The sequence below is a fragment of the Setaria viridis genome, chromosome 4 (genome assembly GCF_005286985.2).
Source record: "Setaria viridis chromosome 4, Setaria_viridis_v4.0, whole genome shotgun sequence".
Taxonomy (NCBI): domain Eukaryota; kingdom Viridiplantae; phylum Streptophyta; class Magnoliopsida; order Poales; family Poaceae; genus Setaria; species Setaria viridis.
In genome coordinates, this window is record NC_048266.2 from 25,261,472 (window position 1) to 25,288,035 (window position 26,564).

The 26,564-nt window shown below is 53.8% G+C and overlaps 1 protein-coding gene and 1 pseudogene across 1 annotated transcript; one reads left to right on the forward strand and one right to left on the reverse strand.

The window, feature by feature from the left end:
• Positions 1-452: 452 nt before the first annotated feature.
• On the reverse strand, positions 453-2,923 carry LOC117851246 (ubiquitin-conjugating enzyme E2 5B). The gene is made up of 4 exons (XM_034733028.2): positions 2,606-2,923; positions 1,680-1,807; positions 975-1,079; positions 453-772 (listed from the first exon to the last, which is right to left on the reverse strand). The coding sequence occupies exons 1-4, from the start codon at positions 2,673-2,675 to the stop codon at positions 629-631; spliced, it is 447 nt and encodes a 148-aa protein (XP_034588919.1). The 5' UTR covers positions 2,676-2,923; the 3' UTR covers positions 453-628.
• A 20,568-nt stretch (positions 2,924-23,491) lies between these two features.
• Positions 23,492-24,627, forward strand: LOC140222620 (uncharacterized; annotated as a pseudogene).
• Positions 24,628-26,564: the final 1,937 nt, after the last annotated feature.

Consider the following 26,564-nt stretch of genomic DNA (forward strand, 5'->3'; position numbering starts at 1 on the left):
GAGTAGATAAATGCACAACTAATATATATTTCATGGTGTATCTGTATCTAATAAAATGAGTTTGATGTAGTAGATATTTAGTAGTCTAATTAATACAGTCTCAACGTGTCACACTGACCTTCCGTAAACCTGAGTGCTTTCTTAGTCTGAAGAAAGATTTACCCTGTTATTTTCACTATTAGTGTTAGCCCAAACCCATTTCAAACGATTGAGGTTAATATGAAGCTAAAGGACATCAGGCCAACATAAGCATGACTACCATATTCTACATCAAGTCAATACGGAAGACCTGCAGCTTCTAATCCTATGTCCAGCAGCAAAAATCCCAACAATTGAAGAATGCGCAGTTTCAATCCATGTCCAGAGTCACCAGCTGCGACTGTGAACGACCCCAGCTATCATGTCACATAAACGATAAACCATCAAACAAACAAATTGGATCACGCTCGGGGGGAACACAATCAATGTTTCGCCTTCCATTATAGATCAATTGATTGTTCGATGAACGAACAATTTAATTTAGACGTTTTGTTTCAATGACGAAAGGCAATACATTAGATCTGGAACGAAGGCACAGCTGGTGTAACATGAGCAGATCACTAGGTCATCTTCCCAGTAACCAGCAATGTCAGCCCATTGCATATTTCTGGGTCCAGCTCCTAGCAGTAGACTCATACTTCACCCGATCAGTCTTGTACATGTGAGCAATCTCCGGAACCAATGGGTCATCAGGGTTCGGGTCCGTCAAAAGGGAGCAAATTGATAGTAGTACCTGAAAACATGCATGCATTGTGAGATAATGACACGACTGGAGAACCGTACTTGGACATATTAGTAGCGTGCAGGGGGGTGTGGGCTAATCTGTTGAAAACACTAGATTGCCCCAACTTCTTGGGCAGGCTACTACCATATGATTAACACAGTTGCCTTGAAATATTAGGTTACGAAAGCTATGGAAAGCAGAACTTACTAACCTTAGAAACTGTCAGTGCAGGGCTCCACTGTTCCTTCAAGATATCAAGACAGATGCTCCCATTGATGTTGATATTCGGATGGAAGACCTTTGTCTTGAACGCAACCTGCAGAACATAGCAAATGCTTAGCACATGACAGACATTTAATATTTAGTTGCATTGACAATGCGCATTTATGTAGGTAGAGCCTAAGATCTGCGAAGAACAAGGTTGATTTCACACTAGATAAGGCTAGCACATAGCAGAATGACAAAGTAAAAACTAAAAACATTTAAGTTTCAGAGAATTAATTGTCATGCACAAAACTTTTTTTTCCCAGAATACACAGGAGAGCTGGGCATCTTTGTATAAAGAAGAAAGAGTTTCAGTTCACAAGATCGGGCACAAACACACGATTTTGAACATGGTATATATGAACAGTATTGTAATATGTGATGGCCAGTTTCAGATTTGTTCACAAGCAGCACATAAATGTGGGCAGTAGCCAGTTGGAAACTGGTAACTGGCACGCACCATTGCTCATGACTAATTCTATTGTGGATCTGGGACCTATCTAGAAAACTTGTGGTACAGGAATGGGCGTCCAATAATTCATGAGTTGACATTAATAAACAGAAGGAAACTAATTGAAACTGGGCAGTGATCTTATATACTCGTACAAAATTGTGTGCAAAACAAATAAACAATGAGATAACATGTCTGTACCTTAGGTGGTTTGAATGGGTAGTCCGGAGGGAAGTGAATAGTGACCAAAAAGACGCCCCCTGCATATGGGCTATCTGTTGGACCCATAATCGTTGCTTGCCAGTGGAACATATCTTCGGCAACAGGGCCTGCAAATGGACAAAGCATGCATTTTAGTCATAAACTTCAATCTCAATTTTAATACAAGCAGAAGACAATTTCACAACACAACTGAAAACCCTGTTACATTATGAGCATACAGAAGCATAAGTTGCATGTGCCACAGTGCAGGTCCTGACGGCAATGAAAGCACTCATCAGGTTTGTATGGTGAAGCACTGAACTAACATGGTGCATGGAGTCAAATATTTACGTATTTTTTTTTAAAAAAAAAGCGTTGCTCGCTTGATAATGACCAAATGACCTTAATCTATGATCCTGAGAAAACTAATACCAAACTACAATACACAGCCCATAAGGAGGCGAGGCGACGTGAATCACTGAATTGGCAAATTTCGGAAGAGCACGCTGTAACTGTCCTGTGTGATCTTGTGTCAGCCTTGTGGCCATGACACGAAATGAACACACGGAGGCCGGGCCCCTCATCACTGGATCTAACAAAAAATTGCAGGACAGCGGGATGGAGCACCCACTATGTACCACTATACAAACTATACAAACAGTTAAGCTTCGACTCTTTTCCTAATTTTGCACTAACATGCTGTTACCAGTCCCACACAAGAACTTGCAACATTTGAAATTTTCGAGCGCCAACCACGGCCTCCCAGTGGATCTACACACAGATCCGGAAACTAAGCACGAAGACCCCCCATCGCGCACACATCCAAGGCTACGGAAGAACTGATCTCCCATTCCCCATGATTTAAATTTCAAAAAGTGTAAAGCGGTAGTAGCAGAAGAGGAGGGGGCGGGCCGAACCGAAATTACCTGCGCTGCAGGAGGTGGGAGGATCCTTCTGCAGGTCCTTGAGCTCCTTGAGGATCCGCTTCGACGCCATCGGCCTTCTCGCTTACTCCCCCTCTTCCTCTTCCCTTTCCTCTTGCGCACGAGCAAAGCAACTTGCCCCAACTCCCGTGCACACCGCACCTACCGAAAACCCCAACCCAATCCGATCGAGAAGCAGGAAGGAGCAAGCGAGAGGGGGATCGAGGCGTATAAATACGGGCGAGGAGGAGGTAGGGAGGTGGCGTGCAGGCGAAGAAGAGATTGGTGGGACGAAGCAGCCGGTGGGTTCTGGAACCTTCTCGTGGCACACGGTTTGGTTTGGATTGGAAGGGAAGGGAAAGGAGGCAGAGCCAAAGCGCGTGCCATTTCTCTCAACATCCACCGTCCGTTCGAGATCCAGCGCTCTTCGTTAGCTTGGTCGGCTCCGCTCGGCTGCGCGGCGCGGCGCTACGCGGACTCGTTCAGTTTCAACCGCAGCCACCGGTCAATCAATCGTCGTCGTCCTCACGCGTTGGGCTTTACTCCCTCCGGTGCAACCCTCGCTTCCGGAGGAGTCAATCAATTTTAAATTTAACTAATTTTATATAAAATAATATTAACATTTATAGTATAAAATAAATATCAATAGATTAATTATGTAATATATTTTTATACAAATCTATTTGAAGACGTGAATGGTAGTATATTTTTTTATAAATGTGGTCAAATTTGAAACTGTTTGACTCCTCGAGAAGCTATGGTCCTAATTTTATTTCGGAAGATCACATCCGCCGACAAGAATTTTGATGCTATGAGTAGAAATCCTTCTAATCTTTTTAATATATATATTCCCTCCATCTCAAATTACTATTCATTTACCTTTTTCTATTAATGCATAACTATTGCTATGTATTTAAATATAATAAATAAGTGCATATCAATAGCTATATATCTAGAAAATCTAAAACTAATAGTTATTTGGGACGGAGCGGTACTATACTGACATAAAAGATTTTGTTCTTTGATTGCCCGGCAAAATTCATGATTCATACAATCTTTATCAATTTTGATAAAATATGATGCGCACAACAAATTGATTGTAGGCCTATAGTAATCACTAGATTCAGAATTTTGGCTAGTGTAGATGTGATCGTGGGTCATATAATCCTATGGCTAGGCTCATGGTTGGCGCCCCTGTTTAATCCGCTTGCAACGCCCCATCTCTCTACACATTTTTTAAGACATGGTATCTACCAATAACACTAAGATGAAGAGTAAGCAGAGTACGTAATTGGAGAGAAAGATCGAGATGAAGCGTATAGGAAAGAAATAGAGACGTCAAGCATCATTCATAAAGCGTCGTGCTAGCCTATTCAAGAAGGCTACATAGCTCGCCCCCCTTTGTGGCGCCCGGATTGCTATTGTTGTTTTCTCCATGGTAAGTGACATCTCCTCCTTTGGTAGCTCCTCTGTTAACTCCACGATAAAACCGCTTCGCCCATGATCTCCGAGGGGTTGGGCGACCCGTTTCCTCGCCTTTCCCTCGGGCAGGCCCTCCCCACCTCGAGGGTCTGGCCACCGCTTCCCCGTGCGGCTCCCCGAGCAACACGAGTGTAACGATCTTGGTTAACCAGCCGAGTTAATCTCAAGACTAATCCCGATCTGCAGTTTCCACCGGTCCGACCCCTAAAACCGCACCAACCGGCAACCGGCAACTCTTCTCTAAGTCCCAAAGGCAGTGTTCCTTCAAAATCTTAGAGCTGTGGGAGAGCCAGAGTCCGGAAGTTGGACCCACAACCAGATCCCCCGGATCTCTTGAGTCAAACGCGCCAGAGCCAGCGTGCGCCCCACTTCAGAGCTTCCCCGCCGCGTGGCTCAACTTCCCCAACGCGCGCCGCCTCGCCCAGTCGCCGACCGCGACAAGATAGATCAGCACGCCTCCCTCCCAATCGCGCGCGGAAGCCCCTGCAGCCCTTTCTGCCTCGCCTCATCTAGTTTGCACCCTCGCCGGCCGCGCCAAGGCGCCCTATCGCCGCCGTGACAGAGGTTTTGCCGCTGCCGCGCCAGACCGCCTCGCATCCCGCACCCATCACCTCGCCCGGATCCCCGACCGCGCGCCCCGATGTTTTTTCGGCTTTTCCGCCTCTCCACAGTCGCACCACCCACGCGCGCGCTCCACGACGATACCGCCCTCGCCAACCACGACTCCGGCAGAGACAGCTCCTTTTTTCGCCTCGCCAGTGATGTGCCCCGACAAGCCGTTGTTTGCGCTTGTTCGTGCCGCCGCTCGCCCTGTCACCTCGCCTATTGTGACCTCGCTTGCAGTGCCTTCCTTCCTGTCACATGCCAGTCAAGTCGCCACCCACAATCCGCCGCTTGACGCGACCAGACCCTGCTCGCCTCCGCCAACTCTTAATCCCGGCAAAACTGCGCCTGTGCCGGCTTTGTCTCCAGTGCCCAATGACCAAAGACCTTGTCCCCGAAGCTCTGCTTCGCCGCCCATCGCCGCTCAATCGCCACCAAGGCAGAGCACTCCATCCTTTTCTTCCTGATCTTTGCGCTGCTCAAACTCTCTCTCTCTCTCTCTCTCTCTCTCTCTCTCTTCCGCGCAGCTATAAAATGGAGTACCAGAGCCCCTACCGGAGTTTCCTTCGCCATCGCTGCTTCGTCGCACCATACTCTGCTCGCACTTGAGCACTGCCGCTTAATCCCTTGAGGAAGTTTCCCCCTCCGCTCAAGCCGCTTCTCCCCAACCCACCAGTCGTCTATCCTCTACATGGTGCTAAGCTTGCTTGTTGTCCACAAGAAGCCCCGCCGCCGCCGGAGCACCGTCGAACCTCGCCGCTGTCCAAGCCTTAGCGCCTTAGTCCTTCCGCCTAAGTCTGTTCCTTCCCGACCCCAAGACTTCACCAGTAGACCTGAAGGTAAGCTGCTGACCCCTTCCCAGTTCGCCCGACCCCTTTTCTATCTCGTTGACCCTTGTCCGCCTCGCCCGAGGGCTCGGCTGTATCCTTTCCTTTGACCCGAGGGTATCTGTGTAAAATTTTGGGGACTTCTCTATGCTATGTCTGAGGACCCCGGTACAGTTATTCCTTAAGTCTGAGGATCAGATCATAAGTTTCTCCCAATCCGATCCTTTTATCCTGTTCTCCACCAACTGAAGTTGGACTCCTCCACCTTTCTTGTAGCTTTGCTACAAGTTCTGGGCTAAAGCTTGCAAGTGTTGTTGAAATAACCGTCTAAATGTTTAACTCCTGCATTTGCATTCGTGTAGAACTAAATCTCACCGACGGCACCTACAAGCTACATCCGGCGGTAGAAGATGGAGCAGTAGCTGAGCCGCCGACTGCAGGAGCCGAAGCAGAAACCGCCGAGGACCAGTTTGCCTCCACCCCGCTCGAAGGCAAGCCCCGGAGCATGAACCTAACTTTCTAAACTTGCACATGCCTTCCTTCATATGTATGTGCATTTACGTTATAGGAGTTGTTTGAAACCATAGATGCATGACTTAGTTCCCTTGATCTGAACACTAGTCTGTTGAGTCTGAGTAGTCGCAATGCTTAATACGACTCGGCAGAAGTCGAGTGATTTTCTGTCACTCGTGAGTTATAGGAGTTGGTTGTTTCTCCTTCTGGTTACAACTATAAGGACAATGGACGGGGCAGGGCTTGGTGAACTCTTTTGGTGGTCGGCTGATTGCCCCGTCTGTTTACTTGAATCTGTTTAAGGTCCGACAGTGGTGGTGTTCGTGATCAAGTGTTTGAAAGTACTAATCTCATACCCATTATGGGATGGGGAAGCCTAGTACCTGATTGAACCTGGACGTGAGCGGTTCGATCCACTGTCTCTGGAACAGAGTTTCCCCTGCGGCTGCATGTGGTGGAAAGTGTGGTCACGGAACGGCAGAGGCCGGGTCTGTGGAACCTTGCACCAAGATAGGTGGGCCCGAAATAGGTTAGGGAATTGATGTGGACGGCCGACACAAGAAGCGACCCTCGGTGGTGCGTGGATGTCGTGAGGTTAGGTTCGCCATGCAAGGTTAAGGAACTCGAATCAATTCGTCTGCCTCTCACAGTTTGAGACTGCTTGATCGCTATGCTACACTGAGTTAAGAAGGAATCTGATGATGACATGAACTTGGTGTTGAGCTTATATACATAATGTTTGGATCTATGTTTGCTTAGCATAAGTTTCCAATGTAGACTGGTTAATGAACTTAGAATTTGAGCTAAAACTTTGAAAGTAAGGATCTAACATAGTTGCTTTTGGCAAACAAAATCCCTCAGCCAAAGAGCTTGGCATGTCTAGAAGTGGTGGACTAGTTTTTCCCACCGGTCGGTTAAGTCTTGTTGAGCTTAGCAGCTCAGCCTTGTTTGTGGCATCTCTTTTGAGGTGAAGTTGAAACTTCTGAGTTCGCTGCTGTTGGCACTTGGCCACCCCAGCTTCCTCCTGGGTGGACGGTCGAGTGGGATCGTTCCTCGGACGGCGAGGAGTGGGATCACTGATGTCCTGTTTGGCCTCACCAGGGACATCCGACCCCCGGCGCTAGCTTCCGCTATATTTTGTCTTCCGTTGCTTTTGAACCTTGTAAAACTCTGCTTTCGAACCAGGTGTAATGAATTGTTGGACTAATTATTTGATCTGTTGTATTCTCTGGAACTACTCACCTTCGCGTGAGCTATGCTAACTCGGTCCTGTTTAAGTGGTTAAATCGGATGAAATCCGACGGATCGTCGAGATTAACTTGATTAAAGCATGAGATTCGCATGTTAGGCGACTTAACCGTGCTTTAGCTAAGTTAATCCGAGGTGTTCTGCCACAACGAGCATCGTCGCTTGTGCGGCTCCCCCTTCCTGTGCCTCACCGTCGCTGCTCCCCGTCGCCTCCCCGTCCTCCCCGTTGCCTCCCCATCCCCACGCCAGCTCGATCTCCACCGCTGCTCCGTGATTGCCCCACCTTGCCTCGTCCCAAGATCCGGTGAGCCCTTCCTCTCTCCTCCTTGTCCTCCTCTGATCGAGCTCCTGCTACTTGGATCTGTTATGCTTGTGCTTTTTTACAGATAGATGTGTATTAGATGTTTTTAAGTAATGATTGATGAATTGGTGCATATGAACTTGCACTATTTGTGATCATATTTATGTATCAATAGTGATCTGTGATTCTATTCTCCGTGTATGTTACTCTACATGTAGCCCACATTTTTACTTGGCATCAGTGTACATATGTTTCTAATGCAAAATGTTATACTAAATTTGCTTGTCATTAAGTTCTCATCTTTTAGGCCTTTTAGGTTTGTATAAGTTCTTCCTTCGGTTCATCTTATTTCTAGATCCCTAGGACTGGTAATGCTTTCGTCTTAGGCGCTAACTAGTTCATTACGGTTTACTCTTAGCGATAGCTAATTTTTTTCGATTATAGAGAAGCATCACTGTAAAAAATGGAATCTTGTACTAATGTCTGCACTCTTTGGAAAGCTTTGACTTTGTTCTAGTTATTTAGCTTCAGTGCTTAATTGCTTGTCATTCTTCCTGGAATGAAAAATATAATGCTGTTGTCTCTTATAAATCTTGATGAGGTTCATCAGTGTTTTGGATGAGGTTCTTGCTAGCCTGATGAAAGGAAAAAATCATGTTCGGCTGGACTTATAAGCCAGCTGAAAAGCTGAAACGGCTGATTTATTGTGAGAGAAAAATACTGTTCGGTGGCTGATAAGCCGGCTGATAAGCTGAAGCGAACATGCTGATGACTGGTAGAATAGACATTGCACCGCAATGTTCTTATTGAAATTTGGAAGTATTCAAAGTTCTCTAGTTTCAGCACTAATTCTTTTCTCATTTCCTTCTTGAACTATAGACGTTTCTCGGTTTTTATGACAAGACTACCAGTTCTCTAGTTCACCACTGCTTACTGATAGAGATAACTACAGATCTAGAGATGCATCATTGTGAAACTGGATTTTTATTGTAATGTTTGTGCTCTTAAAGTTATGTTTGGATTGTTCTTGTTATTTATGTTCAGTGCATAATTGCTTGTCATTCTTGCTGTAAGGGGAAAAAATCTTGTTGTTTCTATCTTGTAAAAGTACTAGATTTGGATGAGGCTCCAATCCATTACTAGCTATTCTTGCCAACCAGATAAAAAATAAAGCCATCTGTAATGTTTTAGAAATGTGTAATGTTTTAAGCTTCAGCACATCTTTTTTGTGTTCTCATTTCCTTCCACTCATTCTTGGTAGATAAACTGTAGACATTTGTTGTGACGTATTATTAGATATTTAGGTCTTTTGATGCAGTGTAGAATAAAGTTATTTCTTTTGCAACATTAGATGTAGCTAAGCCTCCATAAAACAAACCTCCATATAGGTAGCCACCAGTGCTTCCTATTATTTATTTTCATTTTGCCTCTTGATATTTGCCCTGTCTTTATGTATCATGGGTAGAACACAACATGGGAATACTAGATTAACAATGAATCCTGAACCTATGATCTGTTTGGCTTGAATCAGCCTGTAGACCAATATTGGATTACTATGATCCCCTTATTCGTTGAATAGTGTTGGGGGGAAATATTAACGATCCCCTAAGACGCCACTTTAAGGAAGCAAACGCAGAAGGCCCAGGCCCACCAAGACGTGATCAAAACTCCGCCTCGCCCGATCAAGACGCCAGGATCGGGAACGGCCGACCCCCCTCCGCAAGGTTTCCGCCTCGCCCGACCGCGACCTCGGGGTCGGGGGCGCCCGACCCTGTGCCACGGAAGTTCCGCCTCGTCCGACCACAAGCAAAGGAGTCGGGCGCGCTGGGGCCACCGGGGCCGGGATCCCCCTCGGATGCGGTCCACATGGGCAAGACAGACAAAATCCTGTGGGTCCCCCCCGTCGGCCTCGCCATAAATGCGCCGCAGGACTGGCAGAGGGCAGGGCGACCGCGCCCCTCACGCAACCCGATGCAAGTACCCGTGCACGACCGCCCTGTGTAGGCTACAATGCCGGCGGCTGGCTCCCATTCGCCGCAGGGTACTCATGGCCTGCGCCGACTGGAGCAAAGGAGAGAGCAGCCTGTCCTCGGGGCCCACACACCCTCGGGTCCCGCGCATCCAGCAACACAGATGTGACGCTCTCCCTCTCAGCAGCCATCACCTGAGCAGTGGCATCCGCCGTCCTCCCTAACGGACGCTGGGGAAACGACGGAACGCCCTCATCATGATCTGGCACCTACGAGCATCGAAGTAGCTATATGCAGGGAGCAGCAGCACTTGGCACACGCGGACCTCCCCCTCCGGCATGCGTGCCGGCGCGTGTCCGGGGCCGGCAGAGGCATCGGACGCCTAGGGTCTTGCTCCTTCTTCCTGCCGTGCCTTTTACCATTCTACGCCTTACTCTTTACAGTCCTCTTTACCCGATCCCAATTGTAACTCCGGCCATCCCCTTGCGATATAAAAGGAGGAACCCAGGGCCGGAGAGGGGGATCGATCGGCTTCTCCTCCTGTAAGCCATAGCACACAATAACGCTCCCTGAGAGCGCAAGCACCAAAGAGACTTGGGACCCGTCCCTCTCTCGTCCATCTGTAACCCCCTACTACAGAACCCCGCGTGGGCAACACGAACAACCCCGATACTGGACGTAGGGTCTCCTTTGCCCGAACCAGTCTAAATCCGTGTCCCCCGCGCAACCACCTGAGGCTTACGTGCATAAAAGAAATTTACTAGTCTAAGTCTTGATCCGCTGATCTTGACAACGACAGTTGGCGCGCCAGGTAGGGGACCTTTGCGCGTACATCTCCAGCCTCAGATGGCCAATCGCGATAGCAGCTTTGCTCCGGGCTCCCTGATCCGTTTCGGGAGCCTGGACTTCCTGGCCACCGGGGAAGGGATCGAGCTGATCCCTGTCCTCATCTTGCCCGCTCGTCCTGCTACCCTCGGTCCCGCCGCCAGGACGGCGGCGAGCGGCCGGTCGCCTACCAGAAGGACCTCACCAGAGGGACAGCCCTTCGGGCTACGCAACGCCACGGGGGCTTACGGTCGCCTCCTAGCGCGGTCCTTGACCACGTCGCCCACGAGCAACGAGCTCGAGGGCGTGGCGAGGACAATCTCCGACACCGGCTCCAGTAACGGGAGTCCCCGCCCCTCGCGCGAGTGCCTTATGGTTGACGCGCACTCCGAGGGGTCCAACGGCGATGGTGCCGAGGGGAGGCAACGGGCTCCCCCCTCGCGCGCCGCAGCTACAACTGGGGCCTTACCCAGGGCCCCAGAGTGCTCCCAGCAACCGGAAGCGCACGTGGGCGCTCGCCAAGGAGTAGAGCACCCCCACCACGAGGGGGGAGCGCGACAACGGGCGCGCGACGTCCAGGAACGCATCTGTGCGGACGGAGAGCGTCCGCCGCTCTTTGCCCGCGCTAGCCAGAATGTCGCCGCCGCGGCGGTGTTGCTCCGACAGCTCCCCGAGCCAGCGACGCCCGAGGAGCGACGGGCACGCCAAGAGATGCGCAACCTACTCGAGTGCGCTGCCGTCCAGCAGGCGGAAAGTTCAGCGTCTCGGCGACGCGGGCAGAACGCCAGCCGGGCAACGCATGGCGCACCCCCGGAACGGCGGGGGGAATCTGTCCATCAACCCCCTCCGGGGGCAAATCAGGCCGCGTCCGCCCGACGAACTCCGCCACCCGCAGTAGGCGAGGCTCGATCCGTCCACCAGCGCGTCGGTCTCGTCCGTGACGCCCGCGACACCCTGAACGCGCGGAGACGCTCCCGCGCGGACAGGGGGGACGGGGCAGATCGAGGCTACCACGTTCACCGTGGCGGGCGCTACGATAGAGGGGAAGACCGCAGCCCGAGCCCCGGAGCGGCAGGGCCTCGGGCCTTCTCCGCGCGCATCTTAAATGCGCCCTTTCCGCCACGCTTCAGGCAACCCACGAGTGTAGCCAAATACTCGAGGGAGACAAATCCTGGAGTATGGCTCAGCGATTACCGGCTTGCATGTCAACCCGGTGGGGCGGACGATGACCTATTTATCATCCGCAATCTACCCCTTTTTCTGGCAGACTCCACGCGAGCCTGGCTAGAACATATCCCTTCAGGACGCATCCGCAACTGGAACGACCTGAAAGAAGTTTTCGTAGGAAACTTCCAAGGGACGTACACGCGCCCTGGAAACTCCTGGGATCTCCGGAGCTGCCGCCAGGGGGCGGATGAGTCCCTCCGGGATTACATTCGGCGCTTCTCCAGAAAGCGCACCGAGCTCTCCAACGTCGCCGACGCCGACGTCATAGGAGCCTTCCTAGCAGGGACCTCTTGCCGGCCCCTCGTCAACGAGCTAGGGCGCCGAGGCCCGCGAACCACGGAAGAGCTCCTCAACATCGGCACTAGCTACGCCTCTGGCGAAGAGGCTGTCGGAGCGATCTTCGATCGTTCCAAGGGCAAGGCGAAACGGGAGGAGGACGCCGACGAAGGCACCTCCAACCACCAGCAGAAGAAGAAGGGCAAGCAGCGGCGCGAGGCCCCCCTCGTGGCCGCGGTCGAACGCAAGCGAGGGCAGCCGCCCCCCGAAGGCGCTCCCGGCTTCTTCGACAAGTTGCTCGAGGGACCGTGCCCGAACCACGAGTTCCCCGTCAAGCACGCCTACAAAGACTGTAACCTCATGAAGAGGTACTTTGTGGGCAACCCGGTGAAAGGTGACCGGAAGCGAAAACCCGATGAGGAAAAGAAGGGCGACGAAGAGAAGGAAGACGGCTTCCCTAAAGTTGACGGCTGCTTCATGATCTTCGGGGGCTCCGCAGCGTACGACACCAAGCGCCAGCAAAAGCTGGAGCGCCGGGAGGTCTACGCGGCCGAGCCTTCGACTCCGGCCTTCCTCGATTGGTCCGGACCGGCCATCACCTTCGATAGGTCCGACCACCCTGGACGCGTCCGGCATCCAGGGCGCTACCCTCTGGTCGTCGACCCCATCGTCGGCACGACGCGTCTTACCAAGGTGCTCATGGATGGGGGCAGCGGCCTCAACCTTCTCTACGCCGAGACCCTCGACGCCATGGGGATCGATCGTTCCCGCCTACGTCCTAGCAAGGCACCCTTCCATGGCGTCGTGCCAGGGAAGCAGGCGACGCCTCTCGGGCAGATCGACCTGCCCGTCACATTCGGGACCCCTTCCAACTATAGGAAGGAGGTCCTCACCTTCGAGGTGGTAGGGTTTCGCGGTACCTACCATGCCATCTTGGGACGGCCGTGCTACGCGAAGTTCATGGCCATCCCCAACTACACCTACCTCAAGCTCAAGCTGCCAGGGCCCAACGGGGTCATCACCGTCGGCACAACCTTCCAGAAGGCATACGAGTGCGACGTGGAGTGCTGCGAGTACGCCGCGGCCATCACCGTCTCGGGCGACATGGCGGTCCGGCTTGCGGAGGCGATCGAAGACCAGCCTGACGCCAAGCAGTCAGGTACCTGCTTTGAGCCCACCGAAGGTATCAAAGAAGTCCCTCTCGATCCCGGCTGTTCCAATGGTAGGGTTGTGCGGATCAGCACGGCCCTATCCCCCAAATAGGAAAGCGCGCTCGTCGACTTCCTCCGCGCGAACAGCGACGTCTTCGCCTTGAAGCCCTCGGATATGCCAGGCATCCCGAGAGAAGTCGCCGAGCATTCCTTGAACATCAGGGCCGGCTCCAAACCAGTGAAGCAAGGCTTGCGCCGTTTCGACGAAGAAAGGCGCAGAGCCATTGGTGAAGAGCTCCAGAAGCTCCTGGCGGCCGGGTTCATCAAGGAAGTGCACCACCCCGAGTGGTTGGCCAATCCTGTTCTTGTACCGAAAAAGAACGGGAAATGGAGGATGTGTGTTGATTATACCGGTCTCAACAAAGTGTGTCCAAAGGATCCGTTTCCTTTGCCACGCATAGATCAAATAGTTGACTCAACCGCCGGATGCAAAACCCTCAGCTTCCTCGACGCGTATTCCGGCTACCACCAGATCGCGATGAAAGAGGCCGACCAGCTCGCTACCTCCTTCATCACCCCCTTTGGTCCCTACTGCTATGTTAAGATGCCATTCGGCCTCAAAAACGCGGGGGCTACCTTCCAACAATGCATGCTGAAATGCTTCGGAGATCTCATCGGGCGGACCGTTGAGGCCTACGTCGACGACATCGTTGTAAAATCCAGGAAGGGCGACCAGCTCGTTCCCGACCTGGAGCTAGCCTTCGAAAGGCTGAGGGATAAGTGTATTAAGCTTAATCCCGAGAAGTGTGTGTTCGGTGTCCCAAGAGGCATGCTGTTAGGCTTCATCGTCTCTGTGCGTGGCATCGAGGCAAACCCAGAGAAGATAGCGGCCATCAGCGACATAGGGCCGATCCAAAACATAAAGGGAGTACAGCGCATCATGGGATTCTTAGCCTCCCTAAGCCGCTTCATCTCGCGCCTTGGCGAGCGAGGTCTTCCTCTCTATCGGCTCCTGAAGAAGTCCGACCGCTTCGAATGGACCAGCGATGCCCAGGAGGCACTTGACCGACTCAAGGACCTCCTAACGAAGACCCCAATTCTAGTCCCGCCCGCCGACGGCGAGACCCTTCTGCTCTACGTCGCGGCAACCACCCAGGTGATTAGCGCGGCCCTAGTAGTGGAGCGGGAGGAGGAGGGGCACGCTCTTAAGGTGCAACGCCCGGTGTACTTCATCAGCGAAGTATTGTCCGAGTCCAAGGCACGGTATCCGCAGATCCAGAAGCTCGTCTACGCCGTCCTCATCACGAAGAGGAAGCTGCTTCACCTCCCACCCGGTAACGGTCGTCTCTTCATTCCCGCTTGGTGAAGTAATCCGGAACCCAAATGCAACAGGAAGGATCGCGAAGTGGGTGCTTGAGCTTATGGATCAGGGTACCACCTACGTCCCCCGCACCGCCATCAAGTCCCAGGTACTTGCCGATTTCGTGGCCGAGTGGACAGAGGTACAAGCACCATCGGCGACAGAGGAGCAGGAGTACTGGACGATGTACTTCGACGGGTCACTGATGAGGGCCCGCGCCGGAGCAGGCCTCGTCTTCGTCTCTCCGTTGGGCGTACGCATCAGGTACATGATCCGCCTCCATTTTCCTGCATCCAATAATGTCGCTGAGTATGAAGCCGTGCTCAACGGGCTCCGCATCGCCATCGAGCTTGGCATCTGTCGGCTAGACGTCCGAGGCGATTCCCAGTTGGTCGTCGAGCAAGTCATGAAGGAATGGAGCTGTCATGACCCTAAAATGGCCGCCTACTGCAACGAGGTCCGTAAGCTCGAGGACAAGTTCGACGGGTTGGAGCTCAACCACGTCGCAAGGCGCTTCAACGAAGCCGCTGACGAGCTAGCGAAGGCGGCGTCCGGCCGGATGCCCGTCCCCGACGGCATTTTCGTTAGCGACCAGCTGAAGCCTTCGATCCGTTATCTGGAGCCAGCAGGGGTCGGCGAGGCATGCCCAGCCCTGGGGTCGGGACCCGAGCCGGGGGAGGTCGGCAGCGCGCCACCTGTCCTGGACCCGAGCACCGATCCCAAGGGAATCAACGCTGCCCTACCCGACCCGGCCCTGGAAGCCAAGCCATCCGACCCCATGGTTATGGAAATCGCGGCGGGCCCCGCGGCGGGGGCCGACCCCCCGACCGACTGGAGAGCCCCCTACCTCGACTACCTTGTCTGCGACGCGCTCCCGGCAGACAAAACAGAAGCCCGCAGGATCGCGCGCCGTGCGAAATCCTTCACCATCATCGACCAGGAGCTCTACAAGAGAAGCCACACTGGGATCCTCCAGCGCTGCATCCTGATCGAGCAGGGAAAGGCGCTGATCCAGGATATCCACGCTAGGGCTTGTGGTCACCACGCTGCGCCAAGGACACTTGTTGGCAACGCCTTCCGACAAGGTTTTTACTGGCCAACCGCAGTCGCGGATGCTACCCAGGTAGTCCGCACCTGTGAAGGATGCCAGTTCTTTGCCTGCCAAACTCACCTGCCCACGCAGGCGTTGCAAACCATCCCCATCACGTGGCCGTTCGCGGTCTGGGGGCTGGACCTCGTCGGACCCTTCAAAAGGGCGCCCGGGGGCTTCACCCATCTGCTCGTCGCTGTCGACAAGTTCTCCAAATGGATTGAAGCAAGGCCAGTGGCGCAAATCAGGTCTGAGCAAGTGGTACAGTTCTTCACCGACATCATCCACCGCTTCGGGATCCCAAACTCCATCATCACCGACAACGGCACGCAATTCACTGGGAAGAGATTTCTTCAGTTCTGCGACGACCACCACATTCGAGTGGATTGGGCGGCAGTGGCGCACCCCCGCACGAACGGGCAAGTCGAGCGAGCCAACGGCATGATACTCCAGGGTCTCAAGCCACGGATCTTCGACCGCCTTAAAAAGTTCGGCGGACGGTGGGTTGCGGAGCTCCCAGCGGTCCTCTGGAGCTTGAGGACGACCCCCAGTCGGGCGACGGGGTTCACCCCGTTCTTCATGATCTACGGGTCAGAGGCCATCTTGCCCACCGACCTAGGGTACGGGTCGCCAAGGGTCAAAGCATACGACGAACAGGGAAACCAGGCATCACTCGAGGACGCACAAGATCAGCTCGACGAGGCGCGAGATGTAGCCCTACTACACTCAGCTAAGTACCAGCTGGCCCTACGGCGTTACCACAGCCGCAGGATACAAGGCCACGCCTTCAACGTCGGAGATTTAGTGCTCCGCCTCGTCCAAGATAACAGGGGTCGGCACAAGTTGACTCCCCCATGGGAAGGCCCGTTCATCGTCGTACAAGTGCTACGGCCAGGCACCTACAAGTTGGCAACTCCCGACGGGCAAATCTTTAGCAACGCCTGGAACATAGAACAGCTAAGGCGCTTCTACCCATAGCTTTCATTTCCAAGTTATGCATAATCTTGCCGTCTTTTCCGTTCTTTAGTTTAAGCTCAGGGGCATCTGACCCTGGCCTCGTCCCAGGGTCGCATACCCCTCGGGGGCTACCAGTTTTGTTCTTCTACGAAAAAAGAAACCCTGAGCCACCTGGGCTCAGGTCTTTTCCTTTAAGCTCAGGGGCATCCAACCCTGGCCTCGTTCCAGGGTCGCATACCCCTCGGGGGCTACCAGTTTTGTTCTTCTGCGAAAAAAGAGGGCCTTTTCTTTTAAGCTCAGGGGTATCCGACCCTGGCCTGGCTCCAGGACCGCATACCCCTCGGGGGCTATCAGGGGTCCCAACCCCAGCCGCTGGGCGCCGTCTAAAAAGAAAACGCCTTTTCTTTTTCAAACCGAACCTCCCTTTCGAAAACCTTTGGATGCAAAAAAGATAAGGATGCGTGAACGGTACTCAGCCAAGTTGCGATCGGACCGCGAAAAAGCCTACGCCCCAGCGGCTACGGTACCTTCGCTCATCAAAAACTTACTGACGCACCCGGCAACGCATCCTAAAGCTTTCAAGACCAAAGGAATAACAAAGGGAATCGGGTTCTTTTGTGCAAACAAAGAGTCATAAGAACAGGCCCGTATGGCCAACGCAAACGAGTTCAAAAGGACTGACATAAGTACAAACTTTTTGGGCGCAAGCCCGGTACAGCTAATTCGCAGAAGGGTCAGCAGGAGCGGCGGCGTCGGGGTCGGCAGGAGCAGCGGCTTCGGGGACGGCAGAAGGGCCAGCTTCAGGGTCGGCAGGAGGGACGGCTTCATCCTCCAGGTGCTTCGCGAGGGCCTCCGCCGGCGCGGTCACCCCAGCATCGATCTCGTCCAGCTCGGCTTCGGTGTAGCCGGCGCAGTACCCCTCACTCATCCCGGCAAAATTAATGCCGGAATAGTGAGAGCCGAAGACCCCGAAGGCGCGCCGCACGCCAAGGCGAAGCGCGTCCACGGCGATCTCGCGACGGCGACGGCGCACCTCGAGGACACGAGCCGGCAGAGAGCTCGATCCCTCCTCCGGAGCTACACTGAAGTCCTCGCAGATGACGCGGACCGCATCTCGCAGGGCGCCATGCTCGCCGCGCTCCTCGTCGAGCAGAGCCCGCAAGTTGGCGATCTCGCCTGTAGAAGCCACCCAAAAAATCCCACCGAGTCAAAAGAGCAGAACTCAAACGACACAAGAACGCAGGAACGGAAAGAACCTCACCGTCGGCCTGGGCCTTCAGCTCGCGCTCCCGGTCGGCGCTGCGGGACAGGGCAGACTGAAGCCCCTGCACTTGCAAATGGAGTTGATCGTTCTCCGTGCGGAGGGCTCCACCCTCCCCCCTCAGCCGCGCCAGCTCCTCGGCGTCGCGGCGGGCCCTCTCAGCAGCAGCAGCTTTGAGCCCCTCGGCATCACGGCGGGCCCTTTCCACGACGGCCTGGAACTCCTCGAGGTCGAGGCGGGCCTTCTCGGCGACGGTGTGGAGCCTGGCCTCCGCACGCCGCGCCTCCTCCAACGCCGCCCGCTCACGACCCTCCAGGTCGCGGACGGCCCCCTGGGCGGCGCCAAGCTGCAGGGACAGATCCCTGGTGCGCTCCCTCTCGGTGTTGTAGTGCTCCCAGAGACTCTGCTGCCGCCGGAGGAAATTAGATTTCTCCCGGCTGCCCTCTTGGAGAACCTGCAAAGCAATACACCGTTTAAAGCAAAAAAGGCAAAAAGGAGATAATCATCACCAAGCAATAGGAATAACATACCTGGCTGCCAGGGACCACGGTGCTGGCCAGAACTCCCAGCGCCGAAGTCAGCGCCGTCTGAACCTGGGCGACGCCGCCGTGCATCGACTGCCACCTATGCCACTCGGCGGCATCATCCAGCGCGTAGAGGTGCCTCGGCGGGTCATCGCGGGATGACCAGCGGAGGACGGACCCTCTCCACGCCCTCGGGACGGAGGAAGCCGAGGGTGGGACAGGAGCTGACCCTGACGTCACCGTCAAGGACGGCACCACGACGCCAGAGGCCACTGGATCCGCCGACAGCCCCGGCGCCTGCACACCCATCGCCGCTGAGGCTACCAACGGTACCCCTGTGGGCACCTCTACCTCAGCCGCCAGCATCACTCCCGCGGGGGTGACCAGGGCGGAGGCCCCTGCCTCTGTCACCGCTGCCTCTGCCGCCGCCGCGCCTTCGGGAGCAGGCGCCCCCTCCGCCTCTGATCCCGCCATGGCAGCGGGGGCATCCGCCCTGCCTCCGGTCGTCGCCGCCTCCTCCGCCTCATCCGCGTCAAGGTCGATCACCTCCCCGACTTGCGGGCCCGGGAGGATCACGCCCTGAGCTGAAGGGGCAATCAGAGGGGCCGAAGGCGGAGTGGAGTCCGCTCCCTCTCCTGCGCCTGACGCCGCCGCCGCTCCGACAGCCGCCTCCGCAGGGGCCACCTCCGCGGGGGGACCTGCGGCCACACCAGGAACCCCGCCGATCGCCGCTGGCGGGGCCGCGGCCCGCCCCCCGGAGGAGGACGGCATCCGCAGCGCCTTCTTGGGCGCCAGCTGCAGGGTGAGGCCACGAGGAGAAGTGCTGCACAATCGACGGCCAGGCATCAGCAGGAACAAACGAAAAAAGAGGAGAAGAATTACAAATAAGGAAAGCCAACTTACGCCCTCAAATCGCAGGGACGGCGCGCACGCTTCGATTCGGAGCCGGACGCCGACCTCGGGGCATCTGGCAGCGGCCGCTTGTCACCGGCTTGCTGCCCTCGGGCACGGCGGTGGAGGCAGGCCCCACGGACCCTCGAGGAGCGCCCCGGGCGGACTCCTGGGGAGCGCCCCGTGCCGAACCCAAGGCGGCGGCAGGGGCAGGCTCTGAAGACCCCTGAGGGGCGCTCCGTATTGACACCGGGGGGGCATCCCTTGCCGACCCCGGGGGAGCGGCCCGCGCCCGCTCCTGGGGGACGCCCTGAGCCGACCCCGGGGGGGCGCCCCGCGCCCGTTCCTGGGGGACGCCCTGCGCCGACCCCTGGGTGGCGCCCCGCACCTGCTCCCGGGGGACGCCCTGCGCCGACCCCTGAGGGGCGATCCGCGCCGGCTCCTGAGGCGCGCGCTGTGTTGGCCCCTGAGGCACAGCCCTAGGGCCCGGGGGAGCCAATGCCCGGGCGGACGCTTCGGCCGCTTCACCCCCCGCGGCCGTCTGCGGGGGCGCATCACGAATCACCAAAGCCCCCGATCGGGGGGGAACCAGCTCTTCCTCCTCTTCCTCTTCCTCATCTTCTTCTTCTTCTTCTTCTTCATCGTCGTCGTCATCCGACACGACCGTCCCCCTCCGCCGCCGCTGGAGCTCCTTGGCGGCCTTCTTCCGCCTCCTCGCCGTCTCTTTGTCCTTGCGGCGCTTCTGCTCCTCGGCCTGGAGACGGTTGCGAGCCCTCCGCTCGGCATCTTCCGGCACCGGCGGAAGGAAGTCCGCGACCCGGGTCAGCATGCCCTGCAAACGTAAAGCAGATCCGCATCAGAACAACAAACAGCGGAACACAAGGAAAGAGAAACGATGTCCTAGCTCCTTACCAGGTCTACGAAGCCCGGCTCCGGGCGCATCGGCGGATGCCTAGGGATCGGGTAGTCGACGTCCCTATCCTCCAGCGCCTCCCGGAGCCGCTGCCGGATCTCGGAGGTGGCGAGCGCACCCGTCGCCAGGGCGGTGCCCTCAGGCGGCGCGTCGGGGGTCATGGCGCCAAGCGGCTGGGCCCGGCGCATCAGCGGCGCCACCCGCCGGGCGTGGTACGCGCCGATGACCCCGGCACCGGTGAGCCCACTCCGCTTCAGCTGCTTAATGGCCTGCAGCAAGTCGGAGATCTTCTTCCTCTCCTTCTCCACCGGCCCGTACGCCCATACCTTGGGCGCCGCGTCGATGGTGCGGCCGGTGAAGGTTGGCAGGGGGGAGTCCGGGTGGTTCTTCATGTAGAACCACTGATTGTGCCACCCCTTGTGGGACACCGAGGTCTTCACCGTCATGTACTCCTTGGAGCGAGTGTGACGGAGATGGATCCCGGCGCACCCGATTGGCACCGGAGGCGACCGCTGCTGGCTCCCGGCCTTCCCCGTCTTCTGGTACAGGCTCACCGTGAAGAAGTACTTCCACAGCGCGAAGTGGGGCTCAATCCCCAGGAATCCCTCGCGCAACGCGACGAACGCCGCGATGTGCTGGATCCCGTTGGGGTTGAGGTGCTGGAGCTCGAGCCCGTAGTGGTGGAGGAGCCCGCGGAAGAAGCGGCTTGGGGGGGAGGCGAATCCCCGCTCGTGGAAGTGGGCGAAGGAGACGACGTAGCCGGCGGGAGGCGACGGAACCTGCTCCGGCCCCGGCAGCATCCACTCGTCCGCCTCCATCCTCTCGCAAAGGAGCCCCTTCCGCACCAAGCCCTCAGCGCGATTGGAGGTGAAGTGAGAAACTCCCCAGGAGGCCATCGCCGGGAGAAGGAGGAGATCGACGGAGGTGGAAGAAGAAAGCGCGCGGCGTGGAGCGAAGGGAACGAGGCGAGCGCAGGTGAACTAAGAGGAAGGCAAGGAGGCTCGAGTGCGAAAGGAGAGAGGAACCGGCGCGGTGAGCTCCTGCTTTTATAGGAAAAGTACCGGGGAAGCCAAATCGACGCCCCGGCCGCCATAAATGCGGCGCCAGGTACGCCCCTGCCACGCCCGTTTCCTTTTCGAAAACCGCACGCACGATCGGCCGCGAAAACATCCTATCTTCCTCGATTTGTGGGACGGCACTTCCATAACTCCACTTCCCGGGTACCGCGCCCACGACGCCCCCCACGTTCGGCCCAGGCACACCAACCGCTCCGCTCCGGTCCAAGGCCCACAGGGAGGTAAGAAAGGGATACGGGGCTGAAAACGCCCCTACGGCCCATTACGGTCCAGAGGTTCGAAAGCTGGCCCAACACGGGTTCGACAGCTGCCTCAGGACATCCCCCGAGCAAGGGGTGAGAAGGGACGGGCCCGCTAGCGGCCAATACCCAGGCGAGCGAACGCCAAGGGCGCCCCAACCTAACGTTCGAGTCCCGCTCGGTATAAAGTTCATGGTTTTTCCATGGGGAAAGGCAACGAGCCCTCAGATCCGGTCGAACGGGTCCGGGAACTATATGAACTGGCCGGCGGGAAATTGGAGTACGCCACCAGCTTGGCCCGAGCCGGACCCCCCCGAACGGGGACCGGGACTCCACTCGAACTTACCCATTTGCAGCTCAAACGAGCACCACGGTTCGTCCAACGTGGATAACGTGGCCCGGCTCAACCCCTCTGTCCTAGCGAACGGACGCTTGAGGGGCAACGATCAAAAAGTCGACCTAGCCTCCCGATCGGTTTCCTGCAACGAGCAGGAGCTCGGGGGCTAGTCTCGCAACCAACTACCACGCGTGTGGTCACAAACTGTAGGTTCCCCCAGCCAGGTCGAAATAAAACAAGCGCGCCATAACACAGAACCCGCGGCAAAATACCGAAAGAAGCCTCCGGAGGAACCTACTGTTGGGGGGAAATATTAACGATCCCCTAGGACGCCACTTTAAGGAAGCAAACGCAGAAGGCCCAGGCCCACCAAGACGTGATCAAAACTCCGCCTCGCCCGATCAAGACGCCAGGATCGGGAACGGCCGACCCCCCTCCGCAAGGTTTCCGCCTCGCCCGACCGCGACCCCGGGGTCGGGGGCGCCCGACCCTGTGCCATGGAAGTTCCGCCTCGTCCGACCCCAAGCAAAGGAGTCGGGCGCGCTGGAGCCTCCGGGGCCGGGATCCCCCTCGGATGCGGTCCACATGGGCAAGACCGCGACCCCGTCGGCCTCGCCATAAATGCGCCGCAGGACTGGCAGAGGGCAGGGCGACCGCACCCCTCACGCAACCCGGTGCAAGTACCCGTGCACGACCGCCCTGTGCAGGCTACAGTGCCAGCGGCTGGCTCCCATTCGCCGCAGGGTACTCATGGCCTGCGCCGACCGGAGCAAAGGAGAGAGCGGCCTGTCCTCGGGGCCCACACACCCTCGGGTCCCGTGCATCCAGCAGCACAGATGTGACGCTCTCCCTCTCAGCAGCCATCACCTGAGCAGCGGCATCCGCCGTCCTCCCTAACAGACGCTGGGGAAACGACGGAACGCCCTCATCATGATCTGGCACCTACGAGCATCGAAGTAGCTATATGCAGGGAGCAGCAGCACTTGGCACATGGGGACCTCCCCCTCCGGCATGCGCGCCGGCGCGTGTCCGGGGCCGGCAGAGGCATCGGATGCCTAGGGTCTTGCTCCTTCTTCCTGCCGTGCCTTTTACCATTCTACGCCTTACTCTTTACAGTCCTCTTTACCCGATCCCAATTGTAACTCCGGCCATCCCCTTGCGATATAAAAGGAGGAACCCAGGGCCGGAGAGGGGGATCGATCGGCTTCTCCTCCCGCAAGCCATAGCACACAATAACGCTCCCTGAGAGCGCAAGCACCAAAGAGACTTGGGACCCGTCCCTCTCTCGTCCATCTGTAACCCCCTACTACAGAACCCCGCGTGGGCAACACGAACAACCCCGATACTGGACGTAGGGTCTCCTTTGCCCGAACCAGTCTAAATCCGTGTCCCCCGCGCAACCACGTGAGGCTTACGCGCATAAAAGAAATTTACTAGTCTAAGTCTTGATCCACTGATCTTGACAACGACAAATAGTAATCCTGAACCTATGATCTGTTTGCCATATTAAGTCACCGTGTGGTTATGATGCAGTTATGCTTACCAGTGTTCTTCTGAGGTCAATTGTACTTCCAGTGCCTCATGTTATTTTTCTATAATCAAATATTTTAGGTTACTTAACTCAAGTTTTTTATGCTTTGCTGTGAATGGGAGGATGTTTCCTTTCTTTTTGATCCTGAACCAAAATGCTAGCTTATATCATATATTCTTGTAAGTATTCCAGTTTTCATAACCTGTAAGCTTTTTCTTTTTTTTCCTAGACCATATGCATTTGAGTGACATAGTTTACTTACCTTACCATATACATACATATAGATAATGGAATCTTGCGAAGATGAAGTTAGGAGATTCATGCTAGAGGAGGAAGAAGAGAATGATGAGCTATTCCTAGTTATGGTCCCTACGCTTCAGCAGTGTCTGTATGAGGAGAAAAGATCGGAGCACACCTCAAATCTACCTAGTGCTGAAAAGGTCAGACAAATCTTGGAGGCCACGAGAATTGGTACAAAGTGGAGTTCAGGATAGAGCCTAAGATATTTAGAGTTATAGCAAATTATCTTAGAGTGGAGAACTTGTTACGTGACACCCGTGGTGTTAGAGTTGAGGAGCAGCTGGGAATGTTTATGTTCATGCTCTCTCATAATGCAAGCACCGATAGGCTAAAAAGGAATTTCAACACAGTGGCGAGACAATTCATAGGAAAATAATAGAGTTCTTCGATATAATTCCAGCACTGACTCATAGATTCTTGAAGTTCCCAAATGTGAACCACACACATGTGAAGATTGCATCAGACCCTCGCTTTATGCCTTTCTTCCAGAACTGCATTGGGGCTATTGATGACACTCATGTCCCTATCACCATTGCACAAGAAAGAGTTACTCCCTACAGAAATAGGAAAGAAATCTTGTCACAGAACATGATGTGTGCATGTGACTTTGATTTAAATTTCACTTTCATCTCATGTGGTTGGGAAGGATCTGCATCTGATGCAGGGGTCCTACAGTCTGCATGTGCGAAGGGTTTTCATGTACCTGTGGGGAAGTTCTACCTTGTAGATGGTGGATACACAAATACATGAGGTTCATTGGTCCATACCGAGGAGTTAGGTATCACTTTAGTAAGTTTAGGAGACATGGAAATCAGTTGCAAATTACAAAGAATTGTTCAACCATCAGTATGCGCAGCTATGCAATCATATTGAAAGGACCTTTGGCGTGCTAAAAAAGCGGTTTCCAATCCTAAAAGTTGGGACATTTCATCCAGCTGAGAATCAAATTAAAATTCCAGCGGCAGCTACAGTATTTCACAATCTCATTAGAGGGCAAAATGGGGATGAAGGGTGACTGGATCACCAACCAAATAATATAAACCCATCTGATTATGTTGAGTTGCCAGAGGGGGATAACAACTACCCAAATAAACTACAATCAAATGAAGGAAGCACCCTATGAGACTAAATTGCCCTTCAGATGTGGGCTGCCCGTAATAATTAGGTGAAGCATAAATGTAAGCACTAGTATGCATGGATTGTTTGTTCCTGTATTGTTTTTTTTGCTTCATTGCTTATTTGTGTATTGTTTTCACTACAGCCTTTATCTAATCTTGTTTATTTGTTGCAGCCATGTCAACAAAAAGGGCTACATGGAGCTACATGTATGAGAAGGGACTTATGGATATTCTGAAAGAGCTTGTCAACATCCCAATGTTTAAGGGATAGAATGGGTGGATAGAAGAAGGTTGGAGGAATATCACAAATAAATTTAATGATATGTTTCCAATAGCACATTTCACGAAGCAGCAAGTGCAAGAAAAGGAGAAAGAGCTAAAAGGAAACTATAAGATAATAGAAGAAGCGAGAAAAGTGGTGTTGGCTGAAACGATACTTTGGGTATGATCATTGCAGAACCAAAAGGTTAGGAGAAGTTGATTAAGGTTAGGTCTCTTAAACAGAGTAGAATCTTGAGAGGCACATTCTGATTCTAAACTTCTAATAATATGTTTTTGTTGTACTTCAATTGGATAACCACAAAGTTGCCATGTTCCGAAAGAAGTCATTTCCTTTATATAACAATTAGGAATTATTGTATGAAGGTAATGCTTTCATTTTGCTCTTGTTTACATTAATAGCCACAACTTTAGTTAATTATTCACTTGTTCACCCATTCAATTATTTGTTTAGTAGGAAGTGTGGCCACAGGGGATTTAAATTTTACATCAATTGAGCCTCCACCATAAAAAAACTAAGTTGCAAGCTGAACCCACTCCCTAAAGAAGTATCTCAGAGCAAAGCAATCATAACATGGCTTCTATTGATAGAAATCCACTCAGTTTTGGTCTTAGTGGTGTAGAAAAAGCACTGAAGTTCAATCTACTCTAGCCAGTCGTAATTCAGAGGACCAAGATGTTACCGGTGGAAAGAAATGCAAACAAAGTCAAATAGTAGCAAAACTTGGGGACTACATTGACTTTAGAAAGGATCAGATTGAAAAAACTCTAGAAAAGTTAGAAGAGAAGAAGAGACATGAAGACTACTCAATCGAGAAATGTATTGACATTGTGGATGCCATGGAAGGGCTATCGGATGAACAAAAAGCTGATGCAAATGAAGTTTTCAAAAATGAAACAAATAGAAAAATATTGGTGGGCACCAAAACCCAAGTGTCCGGCTGATTTGGTTGAAGAAAAAGATTGCTCGGGTATGTTCCCTTTCTCAGTTTTGTACCCTTGCTCAAGTGTCTGTTGAATCCTCTATTTGCATATATAAAACATTAAATTTTATCCCCTACTGGTGTCACTAATTTTACATTTTTTTGTGCTGCAGCTTTCTAACTCCAGTGTTTATTTGCCAAAATTTGTAAGTGTTGAAGAGAACTAAGAGGCGCAAAGAGAATGGTTGGGGGAAGGTCCTTGGCTTCGTTTACTTAAAAAAACTTGTATTGCATCAACGGTAAAGTTAAACAGCGAAGTTTAGTGATAGATTATATGCTTAAAACACGCCAAGAAACCTGTAACTTTTTCTCTCTTGCATCAGCTGGATGTAATACGATGTACCTTTCTATGTGATGGCCTGATAACTTGTGATAGATTTTGCTTGTTGATCGATGTCATCAGCAAAATACATGTCGTTACTAGAAGAGAAAAGTTAAGCTGTTAACTTAGGATCACTACTTTATACTATGTATTCTTGGTTGATATCTTTTTATATATATACACAAAAGTGTACGGTGGTAGACAACATTAGGTCATCACATACTATTATTTCCTTCCGCTAGCATAGGTTTTGTGTACGGTGGCAGACAACATAAGGTCATCGCATATTGTTATTTCCTTCCGCTAGCAAAGGGCCATCATATATGTTATTAAGGCCCTATTTGGTATGGCTCCAGCT

Bases quoted from the DNA above. Each gene is read 5' to 3' on its own strand.
- LOC117851246 (XM_034733028.2), bottom strand. From the start codon at position 2,675: ATGGCGTCGAAGCGGATCCTCAAGGAGCTCAAGGACCTGCAGAAGGAT. The intron at 1,808-2,605 runs GTAATTTCGGTT...GTCCATTTGCAG, and splicing joins TCCCACCTCCTGCAGCGCAG to GCCCTGTTGCCGAAGATATG. The intron at 773-974 runs GTTAGTAAGTTC...GCATGTTTTCAG, and splicing joins CTGCACTGACAGTTTCTAAG to GTACTACTATCAATTTGCTC.